Source organism: Anomaloglossus baeobatrachus, chromosome 6 (assembly GCF_048569485.1).
Source record: "Anomaloglossus baeobatrachus isolate aAnoBae1 chromosome 6, aAnoBae1.hap1, whole genome shotgun sequence".
NCBI classification, from domain to species: Eukaryota; Metazoa; Chordata; class Amphibia; order Anura; family Aromobatidae; genus Anomaloglossus; species Anomaloglossus baeobatrachus.
In genome coordinates this window covers 147,031,393-147,051,395 of record NC_134358.1, presented here as the reverse complement: position 1 = coordinate 147,051,395, position 20,003 = coordinate 147,031,393, and the positions used below count along the sequence as shown (strand labels likewise).

Here is a 20,003-nt window from a genome sequence, read left to right as displayed (position 1 = left end):
GCCCTGGCGGATGCCCTATCCCTCTTGGTGGGTGGTTGTCTCTTTTCGGGACTTAGGTTGGGACAGGACCTATAATCCTGCCCTCAATTGGTTAATTATCTAGGCCGTTTGTTTCGGTCCTGGCTTCAGGGTCCAAGTACCCCCTTGTGTTCACGGTTTCCGGGTCGGTTCTCCGGTGTCGGTACCGGCGGGCTACAACCCTGCCCCGGTCTACCTCGGATCTCCATCAGCCGTCTTCCCGTCTCCTGCTGACACTGACCACTGTCTGCCACCTAGCCAGTACACCAGGGCTCCAACCCCGACGCCTGTCAACTAGCACCTCCACTCACTCCAAATTCTTAACTGCCACTCACTGCTTTCCCGCCCCGGGTTCTCCAGACCCCTAGGTGGGTGTTTCTCATCCACCTGGTCCGGCCCACTGGTGTGTCTGTACTACCCAAAGGGGGGAGGCTAGGATTTCAGGTCGGCTGAATGTAACCCTGTGTGGGAAGGTGTTATGCGGGGGCCTATCTGTGTGACTACCTGGTTTTGCCAGGGCGTCACAGATGTTTTCTGTATTATCACTAAAGGGAATCTTTCATTAGGTTTTTGCCACCCAACCTGAGACCAGCAAAACATAGGGGCAGAGATCCTGATTCCAGCGGTGTGTCACTCACTGGGCTGCTTAGTGTAGTTTTGATAAAATCACTGTTTAATCAGCAGTAGCTTATCATTAGAGGACTACTTGGCATGGTGCCAGGTAGTCCAGCATATTCATAAGCTCTGTATAACTGCTAGATCTGTAGCAGAGAAAACCTTGATTTTATCAAAATAACATCAAACGGCTCAGTAAGTGACACATCGCCGGAATCAGGGTCTCTGTCTCTACATTATGCTCCTCTCAGATGGGGGAGCAAAACCTGTTGACAGATTCCCTTAAGTAAAATGTACTACGCAGGTTTTACACAAAGCAGTAGTGTGCAGTCTAGCGAAGCCTGCCAATCACAAAATTTTGGGATGCGGTTATTAGCCAAGAGATTGCTACCTGGTAATTGGCTGTGTGGCACTATGGCTTAGTTTGTGCAAGAAATTTTCACCAAAATGATGGCACATTATACATTACTTGGTGTTTAATGTCGCACTATAGGCCAGGCCTTTTTACCAGTAAACCATGCTTCTTTTATACAAATTCATGTTCCTTTGCCAGACAAGGCACAGAAAGTGTCTACAACACACAAAAATATGGTGCAATTTATGAAAACTTTTTTCCCCCACAAATTACACCAGTTCTTGCACATTTAGCTAACAGCACTCAGAGGTCAGCTAGTGAGGTTTCAATGCAGGTTAAGGATCATCTGAACAAATTACTGTTAGGCCTAGTACCCACGCTGCGGATTTATCGCAGAATTTGCCGCGGGTTTTTTTTCCATGGATTTGCCGCGTATTTCTTGAAAATTAGCAGTACAATCCCCAGCCATTTCTAAGGCATTTTTGAAGTCTTGTGCCCATTAATTTTCCGCTGCGGAAATAGTGCAGATTTCCCTGCGGAAAAAACTGCAGCATGTCAATTATTCCTGCCGATTTACCTGCGGATTTTGCCCATGCAAGTGAATGTGAGGTCAAAAATCCGCAACAAATCCGCAGGTCTGTTCCCACAGGGTGGTTTTCCTGCATTTTTGGTGCATATTTACCCACCAAATCCAATGGTTAAAATTCGCACCAAAATTAGCACCAAATTTTGCATTAAAATCCGCACCAAAAATGCACCAAAGTTTTGGTGCGATTTTCTGGGAGATACTTCAGATTTTGCTGCAGAAAAATCCACACCATCTTTTGTCTGTGGGCACATGACTTTCTATGTCCAGACAAAAATGTGTTTTATGTTTCTTGCTAGAAACTAAATATTTTCAATCCTGTGTAATCTTTTCCTAAATATACTTGTATAGCAGCATCTATGGATGTCCAATTTAAGCCATTTTCTTGTACTAGAAGTATGCACGATTGGACATCCTTTAGATGGGATAATATTCATCTGGTTATGACAAGTTGCACATGTAAACCATAAGTATATTAATGTTTATTTTTTTTTTGTACCATACCTGTTTAGAAAATGTCCTTTTAATGGTAAGGGAAATGCATACCATTCTTTCAAACATACTTGGGATGTTGATCAGATGAAGTACAAATTGCAGATATCCCTTGGTATGTGATTATCTTGGCAACAAGCTTCATGTTTTGTAACCTGTTGAACTAAATCATGGCTGTATAAAGCTGTATTCTCTAGTTACTAGTTATTTGACTCTACATCTTGTGAAAAACACTCAAACATTTTAAGGACGAACATATTTTTGTGCTTAAAGAATTTCTCACGCAAAGAAGACAATTATTATTGGCCAAGCAGCTGTTTCCATTAATCCAGTGTAATTGAATGTACCAGACTTTAATTAACTCCCAGTTGTTTGTACAAAGTATAGGGGTTCAGATAAAGATCCATGCCATGCTTGGCACATCCCGAAAACCAGTGTGATTAAACCCCAGGCATATAAGAAGGTGAAAATGTCATGACTTGCCAGTTACTTGCTTGGTTCTTGAAAACTTCCAATGCTCTGATTATCAGTGTTTAGTTGTTGAAAGCCTTGTACTTTTGAGCTCCACTAATCCAGAGATAACACAGTGTAAACTCATTGAGGTGATTGGCATCTATGTAAATACAAAGTTCACACACCTAGAAGAGCAGAGGGCTAAAGGTCCAGTCACACTAAGCAACTTACCAGCGATCCCAACAACGATAGGGATCGCTGGTAAGTTGCTAGGAGGTTGCTGGTGAGCTGTCACACTGCGACGCTCCAGCGATCCCACCAGCAACCTGACCTGGCAGGGATCGCTGGAGCGTGGCTACACGAGTTGCTGGTGAGCTCACCAGCAACCAGTGACCAGCCCCCAGTCTCCTAGTTACAGCACACATCAGGTTAATTAACCCGATGTGTGCTGCAGCTAAATGTGCACAGAGCAGGGAGCAGCGCACACTGCTTAGTGCTGGCTCCTTGCTCTCCTAGTTACAGCACACATCGGGTTAATTACCTGATGTGTGCTGCAGCTACATGTGCACAGAGCAGGAGCCGGCACTGACAGTGAGAGCGGAGGAGGCTGGTAACAAAGGTAAATATCGGGTAACCAAGGACAGGGCTTCTTGGTTACCCGATGTTTACATTGGTTACCAGCCTCAGCAGAAGCTGGCTCCCTGCTCACTGCACATTAGTTGTTGCTGTCTCGCTGTCACACACAGCGATCTGTGCTTCACAGCAGGACAGCAACAACTAAAAAATGGCCCAGGACATTCAGCAACAACCAACGACCTCACAGCAGGGGCCAGGTTGTTGCTGGATGTCACACACAGCAACATCGCTAGCAACGTCACAAAAGTTGTTCGTTACCAGCGATGTTGCTAGCGATGTTGCTTAGTGTGACGGGGCCTTTAGGGTACCTTCACACTTTAGGCTATGTGCGCACGTCGCGTAAAAACATGCAGTTACGCTGCGCTTTGTAGCGCAGCGTAACTGCATGCGTCCTGCGTCCCCTGCACAGTCTATTGAGACTGTGCAGGGGCCGTGCGCACGTGGCGTTTAAGAGCGCAGCGCTTCGGCTACTGCCGAAGCGCTGCGCAAAAAGAAGTGACATGTCACTTCTTTCCTGCGCTTTGCCGGCAGCTCCTGCTCTGTCTATGGCAGGAGCTGCAGGCAGAGCGCATGGAATCGGCGCTCACTACGGACATTTCTGCATCGATCTAAAGCGCACATGTGCTCTTCAGATCGCTGCAGAAATTTCTGCAGGGCTTGTACGCAACGTGCGCACATAGCCTTAGCGATGCAGCAGCGATTCGACCAGCGATCTGACCTGGTCAGGATCGCTGCTGCTTCGCTACATGGTCGCTGGTGAGCTGTCAAACAGGCAGATCTCACCAGCGACCAGTGAACAGCCCCCAGCCAGCAGCGACGTGCAAGTGACGCTGCGCTTGCACGGAGCCGGCGTCTGGAAGCTGCGGACACTGGTAACTAAGGTAAACATCGGGTATGGTTACCCGATGTTTACATTAGTTACCAGCGCACACTGCTTTAGCTGTGTGTGCAGGGAGCAGGGAGCCGCGCACACTGAGCGCTGGCTCCTTGCTCTCCTAGCTACAGTACACATCGGGTTAATTAACCCGATGTGTACAGCAGCTACATGTGCAGAGAGCCGGAGCCGGCAGCACAGGCAGCGTGAGAGCTGCGGAGGTTGTTAACTAAGGTAAATATCGTGTAACCACCTTGGTTACCCGATGTTTATCTTAGTCACCAGCCTCCGCAGCTGCCAGATGCCGGCTCCTGCTCCCTGCTCGCTTCATTTGTCGCTCTCTCGCTGTCACACACAGCGATCTGTGTGTCACAGCGGGAGAGCGCCTTTGAAGAAAACGAACCAGGGCTGTGTGTAACGAGCAGCGATCTCGCAGCATGGGCCAGATCGCTGCTCAGTGTCACACACAGCGAGATCGCTAATGAGGTCACTGCTGCGTCACAAAAAGCGTGACTCAGCAGCGATCTCGGCAGCGAGCTCGCTGTGTGTGAAGCACCCCTTACTTATCAATAGCACAGACTTCTAGAACAGAGGTGACTAGATCCAAATTGGGAAGGTTCAATAACATTCCCTTTCTATTAGTGTGGCAGAATGTAAAACCTTATAATATGAATGAGGCTTTCAGTATCAGTCAATCATTACAAATCTGCTCTAATAATGCCATTTATTATTTTCTTAATGAACCTAATCTTTTTTTATGTTTCCCTAATCTATATCTGCCTTTAAATGCAGTTAAGCTGGGTTCACACTAAACGACAGCGACAACGACGTCGCTGTTACGTCACCATTTTCTGTGACGTAACAGCGACCTTGTAAGTCGCTGTTATGATCGCTGCTTAGCTGTCAAACACAGCAGAAGCAGCGATCATAACGTCGCTGTGCTACATGTGCAGAGAGCAGGGAGCCGCGCTTAGCGCTGGCTCCTTGCTCTCCTACAGTACACATCGGGTTAATTAACCCGATGTGTGCTGCAGCTACATGTCACAGTTCAGAGAGCAGGGAGCCGCGCACACTGCTTAGCGCTGGCTCCTTGCTCTCCTTGCTCTCCTTGCTCTCCTTGCTACAGTATACATCGGGTTAATTACCCGATGCGTACTGCAGCCACATGTCACAGAGCAGGAGCCGGCACTGGCAGCAAGAGCGGAGGCTGGTAACCAGCGTAAACATCGGGTAACCAGGGAAAGGTCTTCCCTTGGTTACCCGATGTTTACGCTGGTTACAGCTTACCGCAGCTGCCAGTGCCGGCTCCTGCTCGCTTCATTTCGTCGCTCTCTCGCTGTCACACACAGCGATGTGTGTGTCACAGCGGGAGAGTGACGACCAAAAAATGAAGCTGGACATTCAGCAACGACCGGCGACCTCACAGCAGGGGCCAGGTCGTTGCTGGATGTCACACACAGCGACAGCGACGGGACGTCGCTGCAACGTCACAGAAAATGGTGACGTAGCAGCGACGTCGTTGTCGCTGTGTGTGACACCAGCTTTACCTTACCGCCTATCTTTAGATAAGTTGAGTGGATCCTTATATTTGGTTGTGGGACTTTCCTTTCCTACAATCTATATTAGCTTCACATGGCTCTCTCTTTTATCATATTTGTAGCCTTTCTTCTTTGCTACTTAGCCAGTCTGTATTTTGCATTTTTTTGTGTGTGAAAAAAAAATTCCAATATTGTGATGTGATGTATTTGGGACCATTTACAGTATTTATTTCAATATGTAAATCTGGATACCCACCTATGATGCTACTGAAAATGCAGTTTTTCAGCCAACCCCTATTTCTCATAGTTCCCCCATAAGGCCCCTTTACACACTGCAACATCGCAAACGACATCGCTGTAACGTCACCGGTTTTGTGACGTAATAGCGACCTCCCCAGCGACATTGCAGTGTGTGAAACACATCAGCGACCTGGCCCCTGCTGTGAGGTTGCTGATCACTACACATCTCTCAGGACCATTCTTTGGTCCTTTGTTTCCCGCTGTGCAGCATGATCGCTAGAAAGTCTCAGTGTGTAAAGGGGCCTTTACAGCGACTTCGTTAGCGACTTCCCTTTCAAAAAGCTGCTTACAATGTCCCCAATGACTAACTAGATCGTTCTGGAGGTCCGTATCGCTGTTGCGTCGTTTTCCAGGTATGCCTGTTTGACACCTCACCATCGACTCACCAGAGACTTTGTAGCGATCCCGGCCAGGTTGGGATCGCTAGTGGGATCACTAGAAAGTCTTAGTGTGTAAAGGGGCCTATACACATCATTGTTCAGGCTCTGCATAGTATTTATCTGTTTTCAATGGAAAGTACGGAGAAAGCCACTAACCGCTCTGGCGGTACCTTATCTCCCAAACATCTAAGTGGTAAGGCATTTAAATGACTCTGCCAAACCTGATCTCTCCCAACATCATTTTGGGAAAAAGGTCAGGAGGGCCCCATATACTCCAGATTGTTGGATGCTGCCATTTAAATTGGGGGGTTTGGATGACTTTAATCTAATGTGTATGGAGGGGGACAATATCTGAATGGGCATTCATTCTCAAACATTGTCCAGGGTAAACTGATCCAACAATAAACAAGAAACCATTTGTTAGTAATTGTCTCTTGCATGTTGTGATAGAAATATTTTTTTCCATAGCTTATACTCCTGTATAAGCAGTATGTGAAGGCCTACAGTAGTAAAAGTGAAGGGAAACAAATGATCATACAGTTAGTTCTGTTTCTGGTAAAGTTTAACTGCCAATGTGAAGGACCCAAAGCCATGCTATGATGGATAGGTTTGACCTACGAACTCTCCATAAACTTGCACACTATGTTTGGTTAAAGGGAATCTGTCAGTAGGATGAACCCTCTTAAGCCATTCTGTATGGGCATGTACAGTTAGGTCCAGAAATATTTGGACAGTGACACAATTTTCGCGAGTTGGGCTCTGCATGCCACCACATTGGATTTGAAATGAAATCTCTACAACAGAATTCAAGTGCAGATTGTAACGTTTAATTTGAAGGTTTGAACAAAAATATCTGATAGAAATTGTAGGAATTGTATACATTTCTTTACAAACACTCCACATTTTAGGAGGTCAAAAGTAATTGGACAAATAAACCAAACCCAAACAAAATATTTTTATTTTCAATATTTTGTTGCGAATCCTTTGGAGGCAATCACTGCCTTAAGTCTGGAACCCATGGACATCACCAAACGCTGGGTTTCATCCTTCTTAATGCTTTGCCAGGCCTTTACAGCCGCAACCTTCAGGTCTTGCTTGTTTGTGGGTCTTTCCGTCTTAAGTCTGGATTTGAGCAAGTGAAATGCATGCTCAATTGGGTTAAGATCTGGTGATTGACTTGGCCATTGCAGAATGTTCCACTTTTTTGCACTCATGAACTCCTGGGTAGCTTTGGCTGTATGCTTGGGGTCATTGTCCATCTGTACTATGAAGCGCCGTCCGATCAACTTTGCGGCATTTGGCTGAATCTGGGCTGAAAGTATATCCCGGTACACTTCAGAATTCATCCGGCTACTCTTGTCTGCTGTTATGTCATCAATAAACACAAGTGACCCAGTGCCATTGAAAGCCATGCATGCCCATGCCATCATGTTGCCTCCACCATGTTTTACAGAGGATGTGGTGTGCCTTGGATCATGTGCCGTTCCCTTTCTTCTCCAAACTTTTTTCTTCCCATCATTCTGGTACAGGTTGATCTTGGTCTCATCTGTCCATAGAATACTTTTCCAGAACTGAGCTGGCTTCATGAGGTGTTTTTCAGCAAATTTAACTCTGGCCTGTCTATTTTTGGAATTGATGAATGGTTTGCATCTAGATGTGAACCCTTTGTATTTACTTTCATGGAGTCTTCTCTTTACTGTTGACTTAGAGACAGATACACCTACTTCACTGAGAGTGTTCTGGACTTCAGTTGATGTTGTGAACGGGTTCTTCTTCACCAAAGAAAGTATGCAGCGATCATCCACCACTGTTGTCATCCGTGGACGCCCAGGCCTTTTTGAGTTCCCAAGCTTACCAGTCAATTCCTTTTTTCTCAGAATGTACCCGACTGTTGATTTTGCTACTCCAAGCATGTCTGCTATCTCTCTGATGGATTTTTTCTCTTTTTTCAGCCTCAGGATGTTCTGCTTCACCTCAATTGAGAGTTCCTTAGACCGCATGTTGTCTGGTCACAGCAACAGCTTCCAAATGCAAAACCACACACCTGTAATCAATCCCAGACCTTTTAACTACTTCATTGATTACAGGTTAACGAGGGAGACGCCTTCAGAGTTAATTGCAGCCCTTAGAGTCCCTTGTCCAATTACTTTTGGTCCCTTGAAAAAGAGGAGGCTATGCATTACAGAGCTATGATTCCTAAACTCTTTCTCCGATTTGGATGTGAAAACTCTCATATTGCAGCTGGGAGTGTGCACTTTCAGCCCATATTATATATATAATTGTATTTCTGAACATGTTTTTCTAAACAGCTAAAATAACAAAACTTTGGTCACTGTCCAAATATTTCTGGACCTAACTGTAGGTCATAGAGCGCTAAATAAAGTTATACCTTGATATCTGTGATCCGATGTTTTATTCCAGAGTAATTCACATATTTCTTAATATGTAAATGAGCTGTTAAAATCTATGGGCTGGACATAGATCTGCCTCCAGAGCTTATTTTAAATGAAAGATGGTGTTACCAGAGTGAGACATGTAATGACAGGCAGCCTGGTCTCCTGATCTACGTGTCACACTGGTAATGTCCCCTTTAATTTAAAATAGGCTATGGAGGCAGAATCTCAGGGAGGTCTGCATCCGGCCCACAAAACCAAATGACTCATTTATATATTAAGAAAAAAAAACTGGATTACTGTAAAGTAAAACAATTTATCACAGATATCAAGGTATCATTTTCTTAACCTTTCTATGATACCCATGTCCATATGGACAACTTAGGAAGGTTGATCCTATTGACAGATTCCCTTTCTATGTTCATAAACTAGTGAGAAAATAATTAAATTTCTTCAGACCTTTGAGGCAAGATGGGAGATTCTGAAATTCAAACAATCGTTTAACAATAACTAGTAATGAGGGAATATATTTGGGATATATGTTACCTGTCAAGTATTTTTGTATTTGCCTCGTGAGTATCAAGTCTCCCGGCAGCTGTGAGGCCCAGAAACCTTAAAATAGCCTTTAAGGTTTATGCAGTTCCCGGTTGCTGGCATAGCTGGAGGCTTTGAACTGTAGAAACACTTCACAGCCTCCAGATGTCCCAGCACCTGGGAATTCCGGAACATTAAAATTACCAGGATGACAGCTGCCACGAAACCCGGTGACTATGAGCTCTGGTGAACTAAAGATTTCTCATCTTCCAGGTATCCCAACAGCTGGAAACTGCAGGAACCTTAAAATGTACCTTAAAGGCTCCTTTAAGGTTTACAGGCCTCACAACTACCAGACTGTCGGGCTGCACTGCTACCATGACACACAGTCCGACAGTCCTGCATTCAGTTCACCTGAGGTCACTTCTGGCAGCTCCTACGCTGCTCTCAGTGTGTCTTGGAGGCTGCGGTAAGTGGTCACATATGTTATTGTATTAAACCCCATATATTGCCACCACAGCTGGGCAATCTGGATGAGACAAGTAAAGTTTCAAAATTGGCGCACCTAATGGATGCACCGATTGTGGTACAACTGCGGGCTTTTAGGTTGGGGAAGGCCTCACAACCATTGACCTTCCCAGCCTGAGAATACCAGTCCCCAGCTAACTGTCTTTATCCATGCTAATTTTCTAGTTATCACAAATGGGCAGGAGCACATGTGTGTCTTTTAATTTTTTTATTATTATTATTATTATTATTATTATTTATTTGAAAAATTTAACCTGCTGTTCTGTTCGGTCAAAAATTAACGAATTTGAATTTTTTTTTAAATATTCATTATGCGGTTCTGAAACTTGTGGTTAATTGACTTTCCTCATTTGAGGGGTTCTTACTATGGGGGTTTTTTTTTGTTTTTGTTTACTTTTTTCAAAAATAACCGGATCATTATAAGTGTATAATAAACCTGAACAGAACAGCAGGGTTAAAAAAAAAAAAAAAAAAAAAAAAAAAAAATTTGTAGGGGAGCCTCTATTTTTGATAACCAGCCAAGATAAAGCACCCAGCTGGGGGCTGCAGTGCATAGCTGTCTACTTTATCTGCGCTGGTTATTACAAATAGTCGGGGGAACGCATGTCAAAGTGGCGTAATACTCTGACAACATTGTTCCCAGAAGTGACTTGTGTTTCAGAGATGCATATGAGCATCTTTCCCATTCAATTTCAATTTCTTTCTCATTCAATTTCAGCACTTTTACATCCATTTTAGCATTTTTACAGCCCCCCCTCCCCCAGAAATCCTGGGAGGGTCTGCCAGAAAATTGAGTTTCCCATTGACTTGCATTAGATTTGTTATAAGTGACATACACGAATAATACAAAATATTCAAGACTAATAATCCGCACCTGAAAATGTCACTATTTGCTTTTCACTAATAATAACCCAAGATCTCTAATGCCATTGATTTCACTTACAATTTCTCTAGGCACCAGACAACCTCCCGGCTCCCAGCTTCTGTTATGTTCTTGCTATGCATCATGAAAAGGGTTGTAACAATATAAAGCTAGAAAATGCGATCAGCGATCAGTACCTGCCACCTGTAAGCCACAGTCTTGAAGAAATCTTGCAGGTAATTCTGTAAACATGAGATGAGATCTTGCAGTAAAATAAATATTTTTTGCATAAAATTCCCCTAATCCAGTGGCAAAGTAGAGTAACCGCTGACAAGCTGGATTTAAAAAATATAAGAACATTTCTAAAAGAAGGTGAAAAGTGATCTGCAGGTTTCACTAGTGTAGTAAGGGCATCATACCTGTGCCACCATCATACATACACTGGCAGTTTGTTTTGTCATGCCCGGCTGTGTTACTGCATAGTTTATTGTAGCCATGGCATTGATACATAATGCAGAGCTTTATCTATATCCATCAATCTTTTCATTTTCTTTCCTTGTTGGTTATTATTCTCTCTCGTCACCTTTCTTTCTAGGCAGCCGCTTTGAGCCAACGATGCAGCTTTTGGGCAACAGTGATATATGTTCAGCCTGAGGTAAGGGGTTCATGTTTTTGCTTCAGAGACATGATTGTTTAGAAGTGTGGGACTAAATCTTATAAATGTGATTAATGAAGGAAACTACAGTAGATCATCAGGGAATTGTGGTCCTGCCATAATTAACACCACTAAATACAGTATGTGCAGACATGGTTCACTTAAGGCCCTGTCACACTAAGCAACATCGCTAGCAACATCACTGCTAACGAACAACTTTTGTGACGTAACAGCGATGTTGCTAGTGATGTTGCTGTGTGTGACATCCAGCAACAACCTGGCCCCTGCTGTGAGGTCGTTGGTTGTTGCTGAATGTCCTGGGCCATTTTTTAGTTGTTGCTGTCCCGCTGTGAAGCACAGATCGCTGTGTGTGACAGCGAGACAGCAACAACTAAATGTGCAGGCAGCAGGAGCCGGCTTCTGCGGAGGCTGGTAACCACAGTAAACATCGGGTAACCAAGAAGCCCTGTCCTTGGTTACCCGATATTTACCTTCGTTACCAGCCTCCGCAGCTCTCACTGTCAGTGCTGGCTCCTGCTCTGTGCACATGTAGCTGCAGGACACATCGGGTTAATTAACCCGATGTGTGCTGTAACTAGGAGAGCAGGGAGCCAGCGCTAAGCAGTGTGCGCTGCTCCCTGCTCTGTGCACATGTAGCTACAGCACACATCGGGTAATTAACCCGATGTGTGCTGTAACTAGGAGAGCAGGGAGCCAGCGCTAACCGGTGTGCGCTGCTCCCTGCTCTCTGCATGTGTAGCTGCTTGCACTGGTAACCAAGGTAAATATCGGGTTGGTTACCCGATATTTACCTTAGTTACCAAGCGCAGCATCTTCCACGCGTCGCTGCTGGCTGGGGGCTGGTCACTGGTTGCTGGTGAGCTCACCAGCAACTCGTGTAGCCACGCTCCAGCGATCCCTGCCAGGTCAGGTTGCTGGTGGGATCGCTGGAGCGTCGCAGTGTGACATCTCACCAGCAACCTCCTAGCAACTTACCAGTGATCCCTATCAGGTTGGATCGTTGTTGGGATCGCTGGTAAGTTGTTTAGTGTGACTGGGCCTTTAGTCACATAGGGAGAGCTTGAACATGTATATCTGCTGTATTAAATGTCAGCAGGGGAGATCACACCATCTCTGTACATATTACAGCAGAGATATCTCCATGTAGTCACTTAGTAAACAAGATGGGGTCTGATTTGTACTTAAATTATCACTCAGACCCTCTCTCCATAGGAGCTAACAATCTATTTTCACTATCTTAAGCACACACTAATGAAAATTTAACTGGAAGTTAATTAAGATAAATGCATGTAAGCACATAAAGTTGTATTAACTGATTGGACTTTGGACCACCCCTTTAAGGCAAAGTAATTTTCATTTAAATTCCTTCTCTATTTAGTGCCATAGTCTAAACTAATTTCTAATATTCCCTATGTTTCCCTCACTTACTTTTATTGTATTTGGTTTTCCTTGCTTACTCTCTGATGATGCTTCCTTTGAGAATCCCAGTGCATGCATGTACCGACCCCACGTCAGCGGTCGAGCCGCTCGCGTCCGGAGCTGCGGTGGCTCGAGGGGTCTTCGGATCCGGGGGAGGGTCCGCGCGGACACTCAAATTAAAAGAAGTGGGTGGATAGGTACAAAGGTACTAGCAAGTTCATGACGCCACCCAGGTTGTGTGGTAATGTGAGGGACCACCGCTGCCGTTGGGGAGCCCGGTAACGATGGTGTGGCAGCCTGATGTTTAACCCCTCCGTGGGTAGGGGGGTTTTGTGTCCCGGGGCCCGTTGGATGGTTGGTGTTTGGGTGCCGTAGGGGATAGGAACAGGGGGCTCTTCAGCGTACTCACTCAGTCCAGGAATAACAACACCAACAGCTTGTAAACCAGAATTCTGAGCACCACTGCAGCTTGTAGGGAGCACGCTTGGGTCCATGCCCTTGGTGTTGCTGTTAGCCTGTGTCTCTGTCCTTGGCACCTTTTGTCTCTGTTTGGACCCTCGGGTATAAAACTCTTCGGGTCCCGCTCACCCGTGTGGCTAACGGAGTGAGCTTCCTCTCACTGTTCAAGCGTAGGATTTCTTTTTACTGTATTGGGAAAGCCCTATCCCATCGGTGCGCTAGTAACCTGATTTTGGAGCGGGTTGGGGATGAATCTTGAAGTCTTCACCCCCGTCGGATAAATTACCGGAACGCGTGAAGCTACATTCCGGCCTAGGGTCCACGTACCCCGTCGTGCCCTGGCCCCTGCCCGGTGATAGCTCAAGGCCGCTGGCCGCCCTCCTCGGCAGTCCATGCCCCTTGACACTACCCCCTGCGACCGGGGATCCAGCTCCTACCAGGCCTAGACCAACGTCTGCCACCTGGTAACTACAGAAGCCCTGCTCCAGGCCGGTGACCTCTCCCTCTCAGAGAGTCACCTCCTCACTCTCCTCTCCTTTGCTCAACCTCAGCTCAACTTCAGCTCAACTGTCACTTTCCTCACTTTCCCCTTACCAACTCCCCATGTGGGCGGCCCTATTCCCTTCAGGCCCCCCAATAGTGTGTCTGGTGGGTAAAGTGTTCCTAGGATTTTGATTGGCTCAGCTGTTAGCAACACCAAAGGACCTGGATCCGTAACCAAGGAGGGTGGATACTGTGCAGAAGGGCCGATCGCACAATACCCTGTGACGACCTGATAGGCCAGGGTGTCACATGCAGAGGTACTCAAATGAAGCACCAGCAGGGAGCAGAGGCTTGTGACCTCTGACCCTCTCTGAAACAAGGCATCATCAATGATGCTCGTTTCAGGGGCTTGAATAGTGTTTGAGTGCTGAACACTGTGCGATGTGCACAATTATAGAGCGCTCTCTGTTGTTGGTTCAGATCAGTAGTCAAGGGCCAGCAACAGAAGAGAGCGCATTGGCAAAATACCCTGCGCACAGAAACCAGTGATATCAGTTGCGGGGGTGGCGCTGGTCTCTGCACACTGTGTATTCTACAAATACGCACTGACAGTCTGCTCTGCTCTGCTTTACACTTGTTTTGACTGATCTGAGGTGACAACAGAGACTACACTGTCATTGTGCACAGTGAATTTGAGTATACCAGCATGTACTGGGATTGTAAAACGAAGTGTCATCACAGAGGAAGTAAGGAAAACATACAAACAGCAGTTAGGGAAGGATAGGGAATATTTAATGCAAGTACAGTGGAACCTCGCTTAACGAGTAACCCACTTAACGAGAATTTTGCTTAACAAGCAAAGCTTTCTTTAAATTTGTAACCCGGTTTACGAGAAAGCTTTGCTGTATGAGCAAAATCCTCACCGCACACACTTCCGGTTCCGTACATCCACTGCGCTCTGACCCGCACTTGCAGTCCACACAAACACACACAAGCACGTACAAACACACACAAGCACACACACATGCACACACATACAGTATTATGCTCACCTTACCTTCTGTTCCACCGCCGGCCTCATGGTTCTTGTAGTCCGCCGGCTCATTGCGACGTCCTCGCCGGCGAACTACAAGACCCAGGACGCCGGCAATTGAACGGAAGGTAAGGTGAGCATAATATGTGTTCCTTTAGTTCCATCGCCGGCCTCCTGGGTCCTGTAGTTCGCCGCTCCACTCCAGGCTTGTGCATTGGAAACCATAGCGACGAAGCAGGAACTTCCTCTGTCACCGCTACTCAACTGGCGCTGGCCAATCAGAGGCAAGCGGCTCCTGCCTTTGACGTCAGCGCTCTGGCAGCGGAAGTTCCTCCCTCGTCATTATGATAACCCGATACACAGCCCGTACCAGCGAACAGCAAGTCCCAGGAGACCGGCGATGGAACGGAAGATAAGGTGAGCATAATATGTGCGCGTGCGTGCTTGCGTGTGTTTGTGTGTGTTTGTGTGTGTTTGTGTGTGTTTGTGTGTGTTTGTGTGTGTTTGTGCGTGTTTGTACGTGTTTGTACATGTGTTGAATGACACAATAGGGGACCTGAATGGGACATTTAACAAGTTGTGGAACGAATTGTCTGCATTGCAATGATTTCCTATGGAAAATCTTGCTTTGCTGAACGAGTAACTTGGTTAACAAGCACAGTCCCAGAACGGATTGTTCTCGTTAACCAAGGTTCCACTGTATATTAGAAATTAGTTTAGATGATGGCACTAAATGGATGGAGATCTAGATGAAAATTATTTTGGCCTTCAGACCACCTTTTTAAATGTATTCTTTTAACAGCATTGTAAGTTAAAATCATTGTAAAGATATTGAAAGGTTTTATTGTGAAATATTACTGCATAAGTATACAGTTGATATAACACACCCAATAAAATGTCAGGTTTTTGTCATGTAAAAAAAATCTTATCAAGAATAATCATTTCAGAATATTTTCCACGTTTGCCATCATCCATAATCTGCACAAATCCATTGACCAACAAACTATAAAAAAAAATTGGGGGGTGAGGAGGGGAAATAAGAAATATAGCTAAAATAATGTGGTTGCATAACTGTGTAAACCTCTTATAATTGGGAATGTGCTTATGTTCAGATTTAGCCAGACACTTTTACATTCATGTTAAATTGTAGTCAGTACACACCTGTCATCATGTAAAGTGATTCTGATAAACCCCATATAAAGTTCATCTATTCAAGCAATATTTTACTGACATTTTCCTAATTGCATTTTACAGCAAAAGCCATGGTTCATAAACAGCTTACAGCACAGTAAAGGGATGTCATTTTTAAAAGTAAACAGTTAGGAGAAGGTTTCAAAATATTTTTCCAAGGTATTAAATATGCAATTGAACACTGAAGACAGTAATCAAGAAGTGACTTCAATTTGGCACAACAGTGTGAGAACCTAGACGTCCCTCAAAAATTTATGAAAACCTCAGAACATTGATCCCAAAGACTAACAAGAGCCTTATAGCTACATTAAAGGAGCTGCTGGTGTTTGACAAGTACTGAATGTGCACTGATTGTGACAACAATCCCTTTTATTCTTCATATGTCTTGCCTGTGTGGTAGGCTTGCGAGAAGGAAACCATTTATTACAAAGAAACATCTAAGCCCAGCTATGTTTTGCTAAATAAAATACTTTTTCTGCCGAAAGTATGTGGGAAAATGTGTTATGGTCTGATAAGCCCAAGATTCCACTTTTTGACCTTAATTCCAAAAGGTGTGTTGCGCAAAGCTAAAACTGTGCATCGCCAAAAGAACAACATACCCACACTGAAGCATGAAGAAAGTAGCATTATATTTTAGGATGGATGGAATTAGGAACAGATTCAAATATCAGTAAATTTTGCCCCAAAGCTTTGAGGCCTCTGAAAAAAATTAGAAGATGAAGAGGAATTTCACCTTTAACCACAATAATTTTAAGCATACCTCCAAATCAGCAAAAGAATGGCTTTGCCAAAAGATCAAGATTCTGAGATGGCCCAGCCAAAGCCCACACCTGAATGAAAATTGAATATCTGTGGATTGACCTGAAGAGGGTGCTGTACATAGGAAATGGCCTTGCAGTCTGGCAGATTTTGTGCACTACTATAAGGAAGTGTAGGCAGATTGCCAATTCTAGATGTGCCATGGTGACAGACTTCTAACCTAAAAGACGGAATGTTGTCATAAATTCAAAGGTTACTTCAACAATGTATTAGTTTAAGACCCCCTTTACACATCCGTGAAAAAAACGATCCGTTTTTTCACGTACGTGTTAAAGGGGTGGTTTGCTCCCCGTGTGCCGTGTTTGTGGCACATTCCTGTTCACCGTGTGTTATACGTAATAACACACGGAGAACGGAAAGCCCCGCCTTACCTGTTTCTTCCGGAGCTGTCTGTGGTGCTGAATGACCGCGTCCGGCACAGGCCACGCCCCGCTGACGCTGCTTCCGGCCCCCAGTGAAGAAGATGCGTTGTTCAAATTCACTGGGGGACGGATGCAGGGGACAGCCGCGGCAGAGACTGCAGGTATGGTGGAGGTGAGTATGTGTTTTTTTAATTTTTTACAATGACACTTGTTTCTCTGGCGCGTGTCACGTGCACCCGCATGCACACTACATCCGTGCGGTACGTGTGCAGGCCCGTGCTGCCAGAGAAACACGGACATGCATCTGTGTGGAGCACACAGCACACGTCTGCTCCACACGGAGGCACGGGCCACTGGTAGAACACGTGCGTGCACATATACCCATTGATTTTAATGGGTATACGTGTGCCCGTGTCTCCGGTACATACGGGCACGGACCTAGCACATACCGGAGACGTGTGAAGGGGGCCTAAGAATGTGCATATTTATGCAACCACATTATTTTAGTTCTTTTTCCACCTGAAAATTATTTGTTTTTCAATGTATTTGTACTAATTATGGGTGACAATGAAGGTGGAAAAAGTTCTGAAATGATTCTTCTTGGTATGATTTTTTTACATGACAAAAACATGGCATTTTATCAGGGGTGTGTGTAGTCTTTTTATAACCTCTGTTCATATAATTGCAATTTCTCATTTATTTTATTTATGCTGTATTTGTATCCTCTATATGCATATGACATGTACAGCGCCTTGCAAAAGTATTCGGCCCCCTTGAATTTTTCAACCTTTTCCCACATTTCGGGCTTCAAACAAAGATACAAATTTTAATGTTATTGTGAAGAATCAAGCAACAAGTGGGACACAATTGTGAAGTTGAACGAAATTTCTTGCTTATTTTAACTTTTTTAAAAAAATAAATAACTGGAAAGTGAGGCGTGCAATATTATTCGGCCCCTTTACTTTCAGTGCAGCAAACTCACTCCAGAACTTCATTCAGGATCTCTGAATGATCCAGTGTTCTCCTAAATGACTGATGATGATAAATATAAGCCACCTGTGTGTAATCTAGTCTCTGTATAAATGCACCTGCTCTGTGATAGTCTCAGTGTTCTGTTTAAAGCGCAGATAGCATCATGAAGACCAAGGAACACAACAGGCAGGTCAGTGTTACTGTTGTGGAGAAGTTTAAACCCAGATTTGGTTACAAAAAGATTTCCACAACTTTAAACATCCCAAGGAGCACTGTGCAAGCGATCATATTGAAATGGAAGGAGTATCATATAACTGCAAATCTACCAAGACCCGGCAATACATCCAAACTTTCATCTCAAACAAGGAGAAGACTGATCAGAGATGCAGCCAAGAGGCCCATGATCACTCTCGATAAACTGCAGAGATCTACAGCTGAGGTGGGAGAGTCTGTCCATAGGACAACAATCAGTCGTACACTGCACAAATCTGGCCTTTATGGAAGAGTAGCAAGGAGAATGCCATTTCTCAAAGATATCCATGAAAAGTGTTGTTTAAAGTTTGCCACAAGCCACCTGGGAGACACACCAAACATGTAGAAGAAGGTGCTCTGCTCAGATGAAACCAAAATCAAACTATTTGAGCACAATGCTAAACGGTATGTTTGGCGTAAAAGCAACACAGCTTATCACCCTGAACACACTATCCTCACTGTTAAACATGGTGGTGGCAGCATCATGGTTTGGGCCTGCTTTTCTGCAGCAAGAACAGGGAAGATGGTTAGAATTAATGGACAGATGGATGGAGCCAAATACAGGACCATTCTTGAAGAAAACCTGTTGGAGTCTTTAAAAGACCTGAGACTGGGACGGAGATTTGTCTTCCAACAAGACAATGATCCCAAACAAAGCAAAATCTACAATGGAAAGGTTCACAAATAGACATATCCAGATGTTAGAATGGCCAAGTCAAAGTCCAGACCTGAATCCAATCGAGAATCTGTGGAAAGAGCTGAAAACTGCTGGTCACAAACGCTCTCCATCCAACCGCACTCAGCTCGAGCTGTTTGCAAAGGAAGAATGGGCAAGAATTTCAGTCTCTCAATGTGGAAAACTGATAGAGACATATCCCAAGCGACTTGCAGTTGTAATCGCAGAAAAAGGTGGTGCTACAAAGTATTAACTTAAAGGGGCCGAATAATATTGCACGCCCCACTTTTCAGTTATTTATTTTTTAAAAAAGTTTAAAATAAGCAAGAAATTTCGTTCCACTTCACAATTGTGTCCCACTTGTTGATTCTTCACAATAACATTACATTTTTTTATCTATGTTTGAAGCTTGAAATGTGGGAAAAGGTTGAAAAATTCAAGGGGCCCGAATACTTTCGCAAGGCACTGTATATTGTGAATTTTTATTGCTATTAATATTTTTAAATTAATGGGGCACAAGATCATGACTCAGTCATGTATATGGAGCAGGATGAGGCCATGGAGAAAAGCCCCACGCGTTACGCTGGCAAGCAGCTTCGTCGGGGGAAGACTTCTCCATATACTACTCTACTCCAGCATGCAGCTTTTTTGACCATACCAGGCCTGGTTGGTAACGATGTCACTCTGACCTCTTTTTACCCTGAGTGAATCCCAGTCTTTGCACTTTTTTTTTTTTTGGATCTGACTCTCTGCCTCTGAAGGATCATTTTTACAGCAGTGTGCATGATCCACAATTCTGACTTGCTGCTCATTTTAGCATGATTCCTCCTCTATAGCTGGGTTTATGATTCACTTTTTGACCCAATAAAGATATTTAACATAGAATTTATTATATTATTTCTTGATGTGCGCCCAACTTGTGTGCTCTCTTTCTCCATTGTACACATTCTGTTTTTCACACATAGGGCAGCACTCTCTTGTTTACTCTAGGCTGTGCATCCCTCTTCTTTATTATCAGTCAATAATGTGACAATATTTGGCTTTAATCCACTATCACCTGTAAAGCTAGCTATGTAGCTTTAATAACACTATGTAAC

General features: G+C 44.5%; 1 protein-coding gene across 1 annotated transcript in view; it reads left to right on the top strand.

Annotated features, from left to right (window-relative positions):
- SPIDR (scaffold protein involved in DNA repair) overlaps nucleotides 1-20,003 on the top strand; it is a 667,795-nt gene that overhangs the window by 577,044 nt on the left and 70,748 nt on the right. The window contains exons 13-14 of the mRNA XM_075353290.1: nucleotides 10,657-10,800; nucleotides 11,160-11,219. Coding sequence (XP_075209405.1) covers nucleotides 10,657-10,800; nucleotides 11,160-11,219 — 204 coding nt within the window. The remainder of the gene's footprint in view (nucleotides 1-10,656; nucleotides 10,801-11,159; nucleotides 11,220-20,003) is intronic.